The sequence below is a fragment of the Haliotis rufescens genome, unplaced genomic scaffold (genome assembly GCF_023055435.1).
Source record: "Haliotis rufescens isolate VD_foot unplaced genomic scaffold, xgHalRufe1.0.p SCAF_8, whole genome shotgun sequence".
NCBI lineage: Eukaryota > Metazoa > Mollusca > Gastropoda > Lepetellida > Haliotidae > Haliotis > Haliotis rufescens.
Genome location: NW_025964372.1, coordinates 32,730,219 through 32,746,658, shown reverse-complemented (window position 1 = coordinate 32,746,658; position 16,440 = coordinate 32,730,219). Strand labels below are relative to the sequence as shown.

General features: G+C 45.2%; 1 protein-coding gene across 1 annotated transcript; it reads left to right on the top strand.

Moving 5' to 3' along the window:
• Nucleotides 1-1,752: 1,752 nt before the first annotated feature.
• On the top strand, nucleotides 1,753-15,865 carry LOC124114387 (vesicle-associated membrane protein 4-like). Its single transcript, XM_046474931.2, has 7 exons — nucleotides 1,753-2,104; nucleotides 3,976-4,022; nucleotides 5,244-5,294; nucleotides 5,790-5,890; nucleotides 13,145-13,224; nucleotides 13,370-13,421; nucleotides 15,474-15,865. The coding sequence occupies exons 1-7, from the start codon at nucleotides 2,039-2,041 to the stop codon at nucleotides 15,500-15,502; spliced, it is 426 nt and encodes a 141-aa protein (XP_046330887.1). The 5' UTR covers nucleotides 1,753-2,038; the 3' UTR covers nucleotides 15,503-15,865.
• Nucleotides 15,866-16,440: the final 575 nt, after the last annotated feature.

Below are 16,440 nucleotides of genomic sequence, written 5' to 3'. Positions count from 1 at the left end.
TCTCTGAAATGAACATATCGTACAGAAAAAACAGTTGTTCAGTTATCTTAACACAAATATAATAAAAAGGGAGCCCAGTAATTCTCTTCATTTTCAGATACTGCAGTAATCTAGACTTGCCAAACATTATAGACGTGCATGGGCTGTAGTTGATATATTTGTATCAGGGTCTGTAAGACAGACTACCTGAGCCTCGACATTATCCATCGTATCTAGGTAAACAGATAACGCTAATCATGCCAACATGTGTTGAGTGATTGGTTATGTTTATCAATTCTGAAATAAACATGACGCTCAGTAATCGCTCATTACACCATACAGTGGGGGTTCATGCCATCATAGCGATAGAGACGCTTATATGGCACTGGTGGACAATGTCGCTTATCAGGTTAGCAATGTAACGTCAGGTGCGTGATTGACAAGTCGACAATCAACAATAGTATTAATCCAGTGTTCTAGTACATATGCGTTTACATCACAATCGATACACCGCATGGCGGTTTTAGGCCAGAGCGACATTTTTCTTCTACAAGGGAACATTAAATGCAGAACACACTTCACTGTCTTTGTAGTCAAGAAGTTCACCAAAAATATCTTATGGACTCTCTGATGTACGATCCAGTGGGGTAGTATCGTTCATAAAATTCCGTTTTACTCAAAAACTCCTTTTTAGTCGTTGAGGTGAAGAGCTTTTAAATCATCTTAATCAAACTACAACAGATAGCGAAATCGTTCGATAACTATTCTCATGACTGTGAATGAACATTAATGGCCTATTTTCTAATCTCGCATTGCTTGTCACTGTACAATATTCTTTGAATTAAGAAACAAAAGGGGTTATAGCTAAAACGGCACCCCAGGAAAACGGCACCCATTGGCGAAAACGTCACCTTATTTTTTGGTACTGAAACAAATGAAATTAAATTCACATGGTCACTTGCAAACACCAATAATTGTGAAATGTTAAAAAAATACTCCAATTTACTCGCCGACTCTGATTGGGAGTCGCAACTGAACTTGTGAAAACATCACATGCTTTGAGATAAAATAAATGAAATTAAACTCACATGGTCACTTGCAAACACAATTATTTGTAAAATGTTCATCGCCTTTTAAACAAGATTACATTAGAAATTAGCCTCTACTCCAGTTTACTCACCGACTTTTGATTGGGAGGCGCAACAAAATTTATCATGAAAACATCACATGTTTTGAAGCTTTAAGTACCTCTACTCAAATTCAAATTTACTCAATGTCAAGCATAAACCATATTTAAGATCCCATTCAACTGTGAGCAACCCCGTGTGCGACATAAGCTTGCAGTCGGAAAGCGCACGTAAAATCCCCAACCTCAGTCAGTCAGTCAGTGAGCAACTGTGATTACTGTCGAAGACAATGACAATGTAAATAAATCATATATTCTACAACATAACATAGCGAAGCATGTGAATAAAGCATATATACTACTACAAAAATCGTTCTTATCGTTATTAAGAATAGAAGTGCCGTTTTCGCCCGAGAACTCGGTGACGTTTTGCTCAGGTGCCGTTTTAGCCTGCACCCAGAATCAAACGCTTTTAAACTCGCTCAGGCTCTTAATATATCAAATTGCCATCCCTCAGATCATTAGAATTATTTTCACATCAAGTCTCTTGAAGAGCATACGTAAAATCATCACCAAAATACCTATAACAGTCTAAGGGAGACAACGTATTCAAAGAGTTACCTCCCGTTTTTATAACTCTCCAGAAAGGAGGTTTCTAAGTGAACGTGTCACGTTACGACGAAGAAAAATCTATACAACAAAGATTTGGTTGTTTTATTGTGATTTGCTTTGTGATAGGATTGACAATGATTGGTTAATCTGTTAACCAGGAGAGCCACTCACGATACTTGACCGCCCGACATGATGGTATCGACTGATAACCTTTGACTTTTGTTGTAAACAACGTTGTTTTGATTTTTCTACTTCCTTGCTGAAGAAGAAAATTGCATTTTTGACAACCGTGAGCGTCTATTACCGCTTTCACACCACAAGATGCCTCCCAAGTTTGCCAGAATACCAGACAGTTCGGACCTCAGATCAGCTCATGACGTCGAACGGGTACAAGTTACTCTGAACAGTGTTTTCATGTTATGGTCTTAAACATGTAAAAATATTAGAAAATAGAATCCACTGCCGTACATCCCCTCAAACTGTGTTATTTTAGGGTCTCTTTCCTTATGTTGTACTATAGTTTAAGGGTTGGGAGTAACGTACAGTAGTCTTCACAAATAATGCTGACTTGGCAAACTCTTGACTAACCTATTCTAATTTTTTTAGTTATTACTAACTTGCATGATAAACATGATAAGGAAGTATTGCAAAGAACTGTTTCCACCAGACAGGGTTCTCATCATCTTTATCGTAATACAACCCTTGTGTATCAGTATTTTCTGATACAGTAATGGAAGAATTAATATATGATTATATAAATTTTATCTGCGATCTTGAGGCATTTGGATGAACTTGGTTCTTATCTAAACCACAGACCATATATGGTCTCTGTCTAAACCATGTGAACAACACACATCACACATGTTTACATTAACATAATTCAGTGGTGGAAACTGGTCCTATAGTCCTTGCCAAATTGCCCAGTAGTTAAGGTATCATAAGGACAAGTAGAAATTTGCCATCTTTAAAGGTTTTGCTACATGTTATCATTATAAGACTAGTGGACTAAAATGTTAGTTTCTGTCTCTGACATTCTATATTCAAGACATATTAGGTAGTCTTGTTTATCCATACTACTAATTTCACAATTTGAACAGTCCAGATGCATATAATTTGGGCCCCACTACATATTGTAATATGTACCGCAATACAGCTTTCCGTATTGCGATATGTTACAAATTGATTTATGTGCCAATACGCCAAACCTAGTAGATGGCAAAGGTATCATTTGTCTGTAGCAGATGAGGGACAATAACAATTAATTTCTAATCCTGTAAGCTCAATGATATGATACACAAGTCATTCAGTTTTGATCACTTGTCACATATTGTTTAAGTTATTTGCACATTCGATGGTTTACAGGCTCACCAGAGTGATAAAGATATAAGACCTGCATCATTTTGAGCTTTCTGTCCAAATCAATATGATCAAGCTGGCATACAAAGATATAACTAAGAGACAGCTGCACCACCAATAATAATACATGTACAGGAGCTATACACAACATTTTCTGCAGGGTTTGAGGCTGTATACACTAATTGGGATAAATTGTTTAGGAAGCTACGCACTCAACTTAAAACATTGTTTTGAAGCAAATGACTTGTAGGTATTAACCAAGCGAATTGATGTATTTCATTGCATACAATAATGCAATATGGAATTATTTTATTGTGAAACATCACCATAATGACCATCCACATTAGCATGTAGCCATATTATTTGTATGTTTTCACCGACATGTTCTGTTTCACAATGGTCATGATTGAAGGGACATTAACAAATGATAAACATGTTTAAATGACCATGATGACATGGACTTGTACATCCTTTTCTTCACATTCTTCTGCTCTACAGAGAATGTTGATATATTTGATATCGAAAGATGTGAGGGTGAGATTTTATTTATCATCCAACATCATTCTTCCAACTTTTTCAGTTTATAGACAGTAATCAGCAGTGTCTTAAGTGTAAAAAGTACTGCTAAAAGCTTCAGTAGCGGAGCCATTTGTGATGTCATTTGATTGTGACGCCATGGTAACCAGTGACGTCACAATGGTCTGCAAAGCATGGTGATGCAATTTCATTTCAGCAATATCTACAATCTCCCATGGCAGCCGGTTTTGGATTATAAATGATGTATATCATCTGTATAGTACTTCGTTATTGAACCCTTCTAATGACATTATCATGATTATACAGCTTGTACATGTTGTTGTATAAATGTTTTTTTATATTAAAACCTGTGTTGACATTTTCAGCAAGGACTCCTGGATGGAGATGATTCTGATGAAGACTTCTTCCTCAGGTATTATTTCACATAGGTTTATCTCTGGTACCAAGCCTGCATTGCAGCCAGGGTAGAAAAAAAGTTGGTAGAAAAATCCAGTAACAAGGGGACCATTCCATAAAACTAAAAAACTTTTCGCTGTGACTGTCGTAACTCAATTTATAACAAGAGTTTGCCACTCATGTGGCTATGACCCCGCCCCTGTTGCAGAATTTATGACATAATTAAATCTAAACAAACCCTAACCTTTTTAAACCAAGGTGGAACTTAAGTTTGGAACCTAAGTCCATCTTGTTGCCATGGAAACTTAAAAACTAAAAAATTCTAAAACTTCTAAATAGCAAAAGGCACCAGTTCAGCATGTACCTGACAGACCTGCAAAGTTTGATGAAAAAATATTGAACGGTTTATGAGTTAGGCTCCGGAAACGAACCCTACCCTCACAGAACCTAAGTTCATCTTGTTGCCATGGAAACGTAAAAAATAAAACTTTCTAAAATTTCTAAATAGCAAAAGGCACCAGTTCAGCATGTACTTGATAGAACTGCAAAGTTTCATGAAAAAATATTGAACGGTTTCTGAGTTATGCTCCGGAAACAAAACTTGACGGGCAGACATAGCCCGTTTCTATATCCCCCGCCAACTTTGTTGGGAGGGGGATAATAAACATGTAGTACTCATAACCATCAAGATAAAGAAAGAGCTAAGATTGCTTTGAGGAACATGTCTGAGGTTTTACTATTGTTCAGCATGTTAAGGGGTTTTGTCTAGACCTGCTCTGAGGCTGATATTCATATCGGCAGCAAATATCGGTAAATGTTCCCAAATTGGAATTGGAATTTACAAATGTATACAGTATCTTTACAATGTTATGAAGTAATAACTAATGTTATGGCTTTGTACAGGTGTGACCCATGGAGATCCGGGGAAGAATAGGTCTTCAGCAACCCATGCTTGCCTTAAAAGGCGACTATGCTTGTCTAAGAGGCGACTAACGGGATCGGGTGCAGTAACTATGGTCACAGTAATACTCATAGTGCTAAAATTGCTATGTGGACCTTGTCTGTGGCACACATCTTCCCTGGTGCTGTCTTGACTAATCATTCTTAAAATTGAGATTTAATACTAATGGTAAGACTTCATACAAGGTTTCAGCATCTCCTCTCATCTGCAAACAGTGAGCTAGAGAGGTGGTCTTTCTTTGCAGCAACATTGATTGTTATTATTTTCAATCCTCAGGGGTCCCTCTGTGCGGACGAACAATCTCAGATCAGATCCGAAAATATCTACGTAAGTATATTGAACAACATGAACAAGGTCCAGTGCTTTGACTCCTCACATCTACACACTGATGTTGATGTGGCAAACATTACAGCTAGCTATGTGAAGGTTTTTTTTGTTTGGATTATGACCCCGCTGGCCCTAAAATCCAGGAATTTGTTTTCAGTTACAACTTGTTACAGGTTTTTTTTTTGCTTCTGAGCATGCTGAGTCTTGTAATCACACTTTCAAAATGAAAAACCACAAATTGTGTGACTGCCTGACTCAGACAAATTTAATTATTGAAAAAAAAGGCCTTAACAGATTCAATTCAACTTTCTCCATGTTTTACACATGGTAAGTTCGTAAAAGTGCAGAAAACATAATCAATTAACGTACAGTGTTTTACAGCCTAGTGTATATTGTACAGTGTTGTACAGCCTGGTGTATATTGTACAATGTTGTACAGCTTGGTGTATATTGTACAGTGTTGTACAGCTTGGTGTATGTTGTACAATGTTATAGGCTGCAGAACCAGGTGGATGATGTGGTGGACGTAATGAAGAACAACGTCAGCAAGGTGCTGGACCGCGGAGAGCGTCTAGATGACCTTCAGGATAAGTCAGGTACAGATCTGTTTTCAGGCTCAAACTGACACTTTTGAGGTTACTTAGGTTGTACGTCGTCAATACTTCACAGGTTTGTATACACCGTGATCCTCCACCACCTGTGAATACACTGGGCCTTGTCTACATTGCAGTGTAGTTGCTATGTTTAACCAACAAATTTTTTAACTTATCCTGCATTACTCCGTATTGCATTTACTGCTGTCTTTGACAGAGAGACGAACTGTGTGAGATCCAGCTGCTGAAGAAAGTTGTTTCCATCTGTCCAGGAAGCAGCGCCCCCTCCCACACAGTCGGCACGTGACCCGGAAGACATGACGTCATGTCAAAACTCATAACTGCCTTGTCAACCACATGGATCGGACGTGAACTGTATCCCTCAGTGGAATTATTAAAGCTTTCTTGGTCCTGACTTTCTTTCATTTTCTACGACAAAAGTCTGCTGTATTACCTTTGCCTTCATTATATTGTTAATTGGTAACGTTTCTCGCTCGGGTTGTGACTCTCGTCACGGTTTTTCCGAGCGTATTGTTGTTTCCCGCCATTTTGGTTTACCGCCATTTTTTCCCGCCCTGTTGCGATTCACTACGTGTCCACGTACTTTCGTGTTTTGTGTCTTGAATTCGCTCTATGGTTGGAGTTTTACATTAAGTTTAATGATTGTTTTTGGCGTGTTTGAAGCGTAATTGTTTGCTCTTATTAACTTTGTAACAAGAATAAGTTATGTTGAGTTACATTATGTTTCACGTTGTGTGTTTACACATCGTTATGTTTTTTGCTTCAATTCCAGTATGTCTCGCTGCTCTCGCTGCCGCGGGAATAAATCTGGACGGGACCCCCACCCCTGCTGCCTGGACTGTACAACCCCGTGTACCCTAACAGAGCGTTGCAGTTATTGTAGTCCCCTGTCGCCAGTCTCCTTCACCGCCTACCTAAGAGTGTCTCGGAAACGATTCACCCAGCGTGTGCGTCGACTCTCCAACATGTCATCCAACGTAGAGTCTGCCTCCCATGGCACGACATCCGACCGTACACGGTCTCCTACACCACCCTTACCGTCGTCTGCTTCGACATCATCGTCTGCAGCATCGCCCGTTTCGGGTTTCCTGTCACCTCTACCATCTACGACAACTCCGGCGCCTCCGATGTACCCGGCACCTCCGGCGCCTCTTGGTCCGGCGCCTCCGATGTATCCGGCGCCTCCGGCGCCTCTTGGTCCGGCGCCTCCGATGTATCCGGCGCCTCTGATGTCTTCGATGTATACGGCGCCTCTGACTACTTCGGCGCCTTTGACTTGTGCTGCGCCTCCTACTTATGGACATGCCCTCCCGTCATCGTTCATGGATCCATCTTGGATGCAAGCTTGGATGCAGTCATTGTTTGCGCAAGCTCAACCCACCTCAGCGGCGCCGACAGTGCCTCCTGCGACGCCGGCGACGCTGACGGCCCCGACTACTGTTACTTCGATTCCTGCGGCCCCCTCCACATCGGGTGCTTCTCGGTCTCGAACATTGTACACCTCGTCGCCTCCGACTGTTTCTCGGCACTCGTCCAAGTCTGCTCGTTCCCGTCGACGGTCTCGTAGTCGCTCACCCGTACATAGACGACGACGTCGTTCCTCCTCCTCGGAAGGATCATTTCGCCCCAATTATGACCCTCCATCTCCCGAGATTGATACACACTTGGGCCTTTCACAGGTTGCTGATTGGTTGGCGGACCGTCTGGCCTCCGTCGCTCCCTCCCCGGGCTCCGATGTGGATAAAAAGTTGACGATCTGGTCTAATCCGACTTCTCTACCACCCGATCCAATGCTCACTGACCTGGTTACGGCGTTGGACGAGGACTTCGCTAAGTTGTCCCTCACGCCGTCGTTCAAGGCTCCGCGTTTCCGGCGGGAAGATTTCCCCGTCCACTCCTTCGACGTGGCCGACGGTGCACATATCCTTGACGAGGACTTACATCGAATGACCGGGTCTTCCCAGTCCGTCACCATACGTATGCCGGACTCCCGACTCGCTTTCGTGGAAACAGAACTGCGCCGTACTTTGAAGCCACTATCTACACTTGCCTCATCTGCCAGAGCCATTGACCAGGATCTCGCTGAATCCAATCCTAACAGGAACGACCACTTGCGCACGGTTATGACATTCCAACTTCGCCAGATTGATCACATGCGCAATCACCTGAGAGCTGCGCTTGCGGAGATCACCACTACTCGACGGTTGGGTTACTTGACTTCCACGGACTGGGATTCCGAATTCAAGCGTTCCTTACTACGACAACCTTGGTCGGGTCCTACCCTTTTTAATGGTGCTATCTCCGCAACCCACACCCGAGTCTCCAGCTTCGCCAGGGATGAAACTGCTCTCAGAGCCTTGGAGCATGTAACACACCAATCAGCGGCCAAGTCCTCCAAAGGCAATTATAAACCACGCCGTTCCTCCCTGAAGGTCGTCTCCAAACATACCTCGCCCTTTCGTGGGACAGGGCGTGGTCGTGGTAGAGCCCGTGGCACTTACCAACCCCGAAGGGATCGTCGCCCCGGCAAGGGTGCCGATTCCACCTCTAAGCGTTGACCGGCGGGACCTCAACGACTGGGACCTCCCACCCCCAGCCGTTCCGGTCACCGACACACCTGTGGGTGGGAGACTAGGCCGGTTTTGGAGAAACTGGTCCATACTGGAGGACCCGTTCGTCACCGACGTCCTCCGTCAGGGGTACCGGCTCCCATTGTCTGCGCTGCCTCCTCTGACGTCTACTCCGTCAACAGCCGCTTATTCACCCTACCAGCTTCGGCCCCTTCACGACAGCATCGTTTCCCTACTGCAGAAGGAGGCCATAGAGATCGTACACGACCCGGCTCGACACCCAGGATTTTACTCTCCGGTGTTTCTGGTGCCCAAGAAGGGGCCCACCAGCTGGCGCATAATACACAATCTCTCCACTTTCAACCGGCACTACCTGGAACGTCCTCCCTACTTCCGAATGACGACGTTGCGACTGCTCAGGACGAGAATCTCAGCTGGCGATTCCCTGATCAGCCTCGACATCCAGGACGCCTATCTTCATGTACCCATCCACCCCAACTACCGGCGCTTCCTCAGGTTCTTTTTCAATGGTACCCATTACCAGTGGGCGGTCCTATCATTTGGAATTTCAACGGCCCCGTGGCTTTTCACACGGATCACCCGCCCGGTCGCGGCCTACCTACACCTGAGGAACATCAACTTCGATCCATACATCGACGATTGTCTCCTCAACAATCGGGACTCGGCGTTGCTACTGCGTCACAGGGATTTTACCCTGCGGCTCTTCAATCAGTTGGGTTGGATCGTCAATCAGACCAAGTCGGAGCTGACCCCATCGTTCCGTCTGCAGTTTATCGGGGGCCTGTTTCTCACGGATCAGGACCTCCTTCAAGTCCCCAGAGACAGGTGGTTGAAAATCCTCGCTCATCTCTTCCCTGCCCTTCAACAGGCTCGAACTCTCCGCCAATGGCAGGTTCTATTGGGTCTCCTCACGTCGGCTCAAGACCTGACTGCCAGAGGTCGCCTCCAACTCCGTCCAATTCAACGGTTTCTCGCACCCTTTATCCGGCAGCAGGATCCGGAGTCCCTCATCGTCCTCCCGGTCCACCTCCACCCCTTCCTCCGATGGTGGACGGTGGAATCGAACGTCTGCGGCGGCGTCTCCTTGTCCGCGCTACAGCCCTCCCTCCACCTGTTCGTCGACGCATCCAAACAGGGTTGGGGGGCTCATATGGGGACTCAAACAGTTGCAGGGCTGTGGTCCGGAGATCGACTCCACTGGCACAGCAACAACCTCGAACTCGAAGCTCTCATACTGGCCGTCTCCCACTGGCAGAGCATTCTCCGTCACGCCCAGTTGACTATCTCCACGGACAACATCACCGTGGTGTGGTGTCTGAGGAATCAGGGTACTCTCCACTCTCAGTCCCTGCTCAACCAGACCTTCCGCTTCTTCGCCCTGGTGGACCGCTTAGACTTGCAATTCCTTGTTCAGCACATTCCAGGCTGCAAGAATGTTCTGGCAGACGCTCTGTCCAGGCCGGACAAGGTGGCTCCCACCGAATGGCGACTCCACCCAGAGATCTTCACAGTCCTTTGTCAAACGATCGCCACTCCAAACATCGATCTGTTCGCCACGTCTCAGAACTGCCAGCTGCCGACTTACATCTCGCCGGTCCCGGATCCGGCCGCTGTAGCAGTCGACGCCTTCAGTGTTCCCTGGGAGGGATTAAGCGCGTACGCTTTTCCGCCTCCGGTTCTCCTTCCCAGGGTTCTTCAAAAGATCCAGGCCACTCGACACTTGACACTGATTTTGGTCGCGCCTTGGTGGCCGGCCAGAAGTTGGTTTGTCGACCTCCGAAACGTCGCCAGAGACAACCCTCTAGAACTGCCAGCGTGGTCCAACCTTCTGCTCCACCCACACAGTCGGTTGCCCCACCCAAGTCCCGATCGGTTTCATCTGCACGCCTGGCACATCTGCAAAAAGCCCTAGGAGCCAAGGGCTATTCGACTAGAGCAGCCAAGGCTATTGCTTTCGCCCATCGTCCATCTACACGGGGACTATATGATGATAAATGGTCCTCGTTCCAGGCGTTCTGCTCTGACAAGCATCAGGATCCGATGACGGCATCCCCGCAGTTCCTGGCTGAGTTTCTTCTGTACTTGCGCAGCACGCGTCGATTAAAAGGCTCTACCATCTCCACGTACCTGGTCGCCATTAACTCCGTCCTTGCCATCCCGGACGACCGGAGAATGACGAAAATTCCCGAACTCCAGGCTATGCTGCGCTCGTTTCGTCTCGACGACCAGAAGGCCAAGTTCAGACCGCCTGCGTGGGATCTGAATGTGGTCTTAAAGGCTCTTCGGGAGGCTCCCTTCGAACCACTCCACACGTCTTCCTTTTACGACTTAACGAAGAAGACGGTGTTTCTACTGGCCTTGGCTACGGCCGCCCGGGTTAGTGAACTCCACGCCCTCGACGTCTCTCGGGTCAGGTTCGAACGCGGGACTCATGGAGCAGTTCATCTTGGGCTGTGCTGGGACTTCATCGCAAAGAATCAACTCCCCGGACAGCCTGATAGATCCTTCACCATCCCTCCACTTTCGTCGATTGTGGGTGCCGACGATGTGGAGGAGCTTTTATTATGCCCAGTTAGGGCCCTGAAGGTTTTCCTGCGACGATCTAAAGCCTGCCGTAAGTCTAGGAAACGCCTTTTCCTACCGGTCTCCCCTTCGTCGCTGTCGGAGGTCAGCCGGAATACTATCTCCCTGTGGCTCCGGGCGGTCATCCTCCAAGCTTATAAAGTCGCCGGATTGGACCCCCCCAAGGCTAACAACCCCCACGAGATTCGGGCGGTCGCGTCTACCATGGCTCTGCACAGTAACTGTTCCCTCAAATCTATCATGGAAGGCTGTTTTTGGCGTTCCGACACCGTTTTCGCCAACCACTACCTCCGTGATGTAGCCTTGGAAGATGTCGCTGGCGTTCATAGCTTTGGTCCCCTGGTGGTAGCTCAACAGGTCACCAACCCCCGACGCCACTGATTCTCCGTTACCCTGAGCGGGGCCCGTCGAACTCTCTGGTGTTTATCACCACAGATTAGAGGGCTCTACTGCGTTCCGCATTCGCTCTTAGGTCAGTGCTAGTTTTGGCATTCCCGCCTCATACTATTTCTGTCACCTATTTCGGGTTCCCTCTTTTGCATCGACTCTCGTTTCCTTTGACAGGAATGGTCGCTGGTGTTCCGGTCATCTCTTGTCCATGCGGTGCGATTTCATCGGACCTTTGTCGAGGGTTTTCTTCTGGCTCACATCTGAAGGTATGCCCACTGGCCGTGCCGTCTGATAAAGATGCAATACGGAGTAATGCAGGATAAGTTAAAAAATTTAGTAAAATCTAAATATTTTTTACATTTGTATACTTATCCTGCATTACGAAGTCTAAGTGCCCCCCCTGCGCTCCGCTTCCTCCCCACGAAGTTTCCGATGTTATGTTAAAGCAGTTATGAGTTTTGACATGACGTCATGTCTTCCGGGTCACGTGCCGACTGTGTGGGAGGGGGCGCTGCTTCCTGGACAGATGGAAACAACTTTCTTCAGCAGCTGGATCTCACACAGTTCGTCTCTCTGTCAAAGACAGCAGTAAATGCAATACGGAGTAATGCAGGATAAGTATACAAATGTAAAAAATATTTAGATTTTACTAAATCAGGCCAAGGCTTGGTTCCAGCAAAGACAAAACTGCAGAGTAACCAGACCAATAAGTGTTCTGGGTACATTGCAGAAACCTTATAGTGTTTCTTGTTTGACATCATGTGCCATAGCCTTGCAGACATCTACTCTACACATTCCGGGGCGGTCGGGTAGCCTAGTGGTTAAAGCGTTAACTCGTCACGTCGAAGACCCGGGTTTGATTCCTGACATGGGTACAATGTGTGAAGCCCATTTCTGGTGTCCCCCACCGTGATATTGCTGGAATATTGCTAAAAGCAGCATAAAACCATATTCACTCACTCACTCTACACATCGCTTCATTGTCCGTCGATGATGGTGTTCACACAAAGGTCATGAATGGAGTAGGGCTCATTTGACTTCCATCAATTATACACAGCCTCATTCATACATGTCACAGCGTATTGGCCAGTGACAGAAGTGACATTACAAATACATGGATGGCGGAGGAACAAATTGTATACAGACCTGTGAAGTATTGACGATTTAGCTGTAGTAAACTTTCACAAGTGCAACCTATTATTGGAAAATGCAACCCAATATTTATGTCTATGTAGCAGGACGTGGAGTCATCCCACAGATGGTTAACCTCTTTGGTCATGTGTACAAGGCGTCCGACCTCAGATCAGAAGGTCCTTGTTTCGAATCTAATCACAAGACTCAAATATTTTATGGCTGCTACATCTTCATGCACCCTGTGCATGTCAAACATTTTCCAATTTGAGTCCGACTAACCCTTACTTGTCCACACAAATTTGATCTTTGAACACTCACAAGCTCTAAAGTTCATTGTCATACTACATCACTAATCCCTGTGTTATGTGTAATTTGTCATGCTTTCTTAGGCTTGACATCGTGAGACTGATGTGCATATGTTCCTATGAGCCCTGGTAACATTACGGGTCAATTCTGCTGGAATATTTCCAAATGATAGATGTTGCCTTGTGAAGCTGGTAAACTAGCACACATTCTTACCACTTCTTTCTGATTACAGACAGTCTTGCCAGCAACTCCGACATGTTCCGATCCCGGGCCAAGGGTCTTCAGAGATCCATGTGGTGGAAGAACTGTCGGGTGAGTTTTGTAGGACTAGTTTCAGCGTTTCTGCATGTAGCGTGACATAAAGTATTAGGACGTTTGAGAGCCGCATTCGAGGTGCAATGCTTGTGAATCAGGAGTTTCATACATTTAAATATGTTTACTGTTCCTGTATTTTCAGATGAAGATAATCCTGGCCATCGTGGTTGTGGTTGTGCTGGCTGTCATCATAAGTAAGTAGCTCGCTCCAAACTCCAGTCAAGTAGTCCTGTGTGAGAATTAGAATAGGTCCTCTAGAATAGGAGTGTGTCTCTAGTGGTGACGCTCGTTACAGAATCCCAAAGTACCCTCTGCTTTTCTCTTATGGTGATGTTAGTTAATGTATTCCCCAGTACCCAATGCTTATCACTAGTGTTAGTTACAATATCCCCAGAACCCTAGTAGTGATGCTAGTTACAGTATTCCCCAATACCCTAGTAGTGATGCTAGTTACAGTATCCCCAAGTACCCTAGTAGTGATGCTAGTTGAGTATTCCCCAGAACCCTAGTAGTGATGCTAGTTGAGTATTCCCCAGAACCCTAGTAGTGATGCTAGTTGAGTATTCCCCAGAACCTTAGTAGTGATGCTAGCTACAGTATCCCCCAGTACCCTAGTGGTGATGCTAGTTGAGTATTCCCCAGAACCCTAGTAGTGATGCTAGTTGAGTATTCCCCAGAACCTTAGTAGTGATGCTAGTTACAGTATCCCCCAGTACCCTAGTGGTGATGCTAGTTGAGTATTCCCCAGTACCCTAGTAGTGATGCTAGTTGAGTATTCCCCAGAACCTTAGTAGTGATGCTAGTTACAGTACCCCCCAGTACCCTAGTGGTGATGCTAGTTGAGTATTCCCCAGAACCCTAGTAGTGATGCTAGTTGAGTATTCCCCAGAACCCTAGTAGTGATGCTAGTTGAGTATTCCCCAGAACCCTAGTAGTGATGCTAGTTGAGTATTCCCCAGAACCCTAGTAGTGATGCTAGTTGAGTATTCCCCAATACCCTAGTGGTGATGCTAGTTGAGTATTCCCCAGAACCCTAGTAGTGATGCTAGTTGAGTATTCCCCAGAACCCTAGTAGTGATGCTAGTTGAGTATTCCCCAGAACCCTAGTAGTGATGCTAGTTGAGTATTCCCCAGAACCCTAGTAGTGATGCTAGTTACACTATTCCCCAGTCCCCTAGTAATGATGCTAGTTACAGTATTCCCCAGTACCTAGTAGTGATGCTAGCTACAGTATTCCCCAGTACCCTAGTGGTGATGCTAGTTGAGTATTCCCCAGAACCCTAGTAGTGATGCTAGTTGAGTATTCCCCAGAACCCTAGTAGTGATGCTAGTTGAGTATTCCCCAGAACCCTAGTAGTGATGCTAGTTGAGTATTCCCCAGAACCCTAGTAGTGATGCTAGTTGAGTATTCCCCAATACCCTAGTGGTGATGCTAGTTGAGTATTCCCCAGAACCCTAGTAGTGATGCTAGTTGAGTATTCCCCAGAACCCTAGTAGTGATGCTAGTTGAGTATTCCCCAGAACCCTAGTAGTGATGCTAGTTGAGTATTCCCCAGAACCCTAGTAGTGATGCTAGTTACACTATTCCCCAGTCCCCTAGTAATGATGCTAGTTACAGTATTCCCCAGTACCTAGTAGTGATGCTAGCTACAGTATTCCCCAGTACCCTAGTGGTGATGCTAGTTGAGTATTCCCCAGAACCCTAGTAGTGATGCTAGTTACAGTATTCCCCAGTACCCTAGTAGTGATGCTAGCTACAGTATTCCTCAGAACCCTAGTGGTGATGCTAGTTACAGTATTCCCCAGAACCCTAGTAGTGATGCTAGTTACACTATTTCCCAGTTCCCTAGTGGTGATGCTAGTTACAGTATTCCCCAGAACCCTAGTAGTGATGCTAGTTACACTATTCCCCAGTTCCCTAGTGGTAATGCTAGTTACAGTATTCCCCAGTTCCCTAGTAGTGATGCTAGTTACAGTATTCCCCAGTACCCTAGTAGTGATGCTAGCTACAATATTCCCCAGTACCCAAGTAGTGATATTAGTTACAGTATTCCCCAGTACCCTAGTAGTGATGCTAGTTACAGTATTCCCCAGTTCCCTAGTAGTGATGCTAGCTACAGTATTCCCCAGTACCCAAGTAGTGATATTAGTTACAGTATCCCCCAGTACCCTATCTTCACCTGTCATGTCAATATTTTGTTTCTTCCAAAGATACTTCAAAATGATGCTTGTTATTACATTTTCAGTTCCAATAATCATCAAATCTCAGCAATAGCAACATCAGCTTGCAGAACTGTGTTCAAGTTGGCCATTGCTTCCTGGATGAAGAGTACCCCCGGTACATCAGGATGCAGAGTACACCTTGATGAGAATACACCTGGATATCAGTACACCTGGAAGCACTGTGTACCTCTGGATGTGATGTTGTCATAGGACGTGTGTAATATAAATGGGCAGGGAGCAAGCAGATTACATGTGGGTTGAAATCAGTTGATATTGAGGGTTAGATATATGAGGTTATCTTTCTATGATCTGTGGAAATCACTCTGGCTGGAAGAGGTTCCTTCTAGATGTATCTCATTGAATAATTATATTTTAAATACTCTTTCAAATTTGTAAATAAATTTGTTCAACATGATTGGGAATTTTGAATTGTACATTTATCATTAAAGAGCTATTTTTGCATTGGCCAGCATAATAGGAAGATGATATGCATATTTGCATGTACATATTTGGCTTCGTTAGTAAATACAATCAACAATGGGCTTGCTTCAGCTCATAGTGAGTTAGTTGTATATGATCAGTTCAAAATGTTGAGTTAATCCTGTTAGTCAATGTCATTTCTTGGTAGCTGCATGGTTGATGTGTATGTCTGTGAGCACTGGTGCAGTAAGGCAGGTGAGGCTCATGCTAACTATCTGATTACAGGCTTGTAACACACACACGCCTTCACCCTCTTCTGTCATTAGCTTTAAAACTTTTAGCAAAGGTGTTTTAGAATGATTTGATGCATAGCCCTTCTTCACTTGTGATGTTAAAGAGGCAGGTGCTCCTGTGTGGGCTGTTAGCAGGTGCTCTTGTGTGGGCTGTTAGCAGGTGCTCTTGTGTGGGCTGTTAGCAGGTGCTCCTGTGTTGGCTGTTAGTAGATGTTCTTATATCAACTGTTAGCAGTGCTCTTGTGTCAGCTGTTAGCAGTGCTCATGTGTCAGCTGT

Coding starts and splice junctions, on each gene's coding strand:
- LOC124114387 (XM_046474931.2), top strand. CDS start 2,039: ATGCCTCCCAAGTTTGCCAGAATACCAGACAGTTCGGACCTCAGATCA. Junction 5,295..5,789: donor TCAGATCCGAAAATATCTAC/GTAAGTATATTG, acceptor ACAATGTTATAG/GCTGCAGAACCAGGTGGATG. Junction 13,225..13,369: donor TGTGGTGGAAGAACTGTCGG/GTGAGTTTTGTA, acceptor CTGTATTTTCAG/ATGAAGATAATCCTGGCCAT.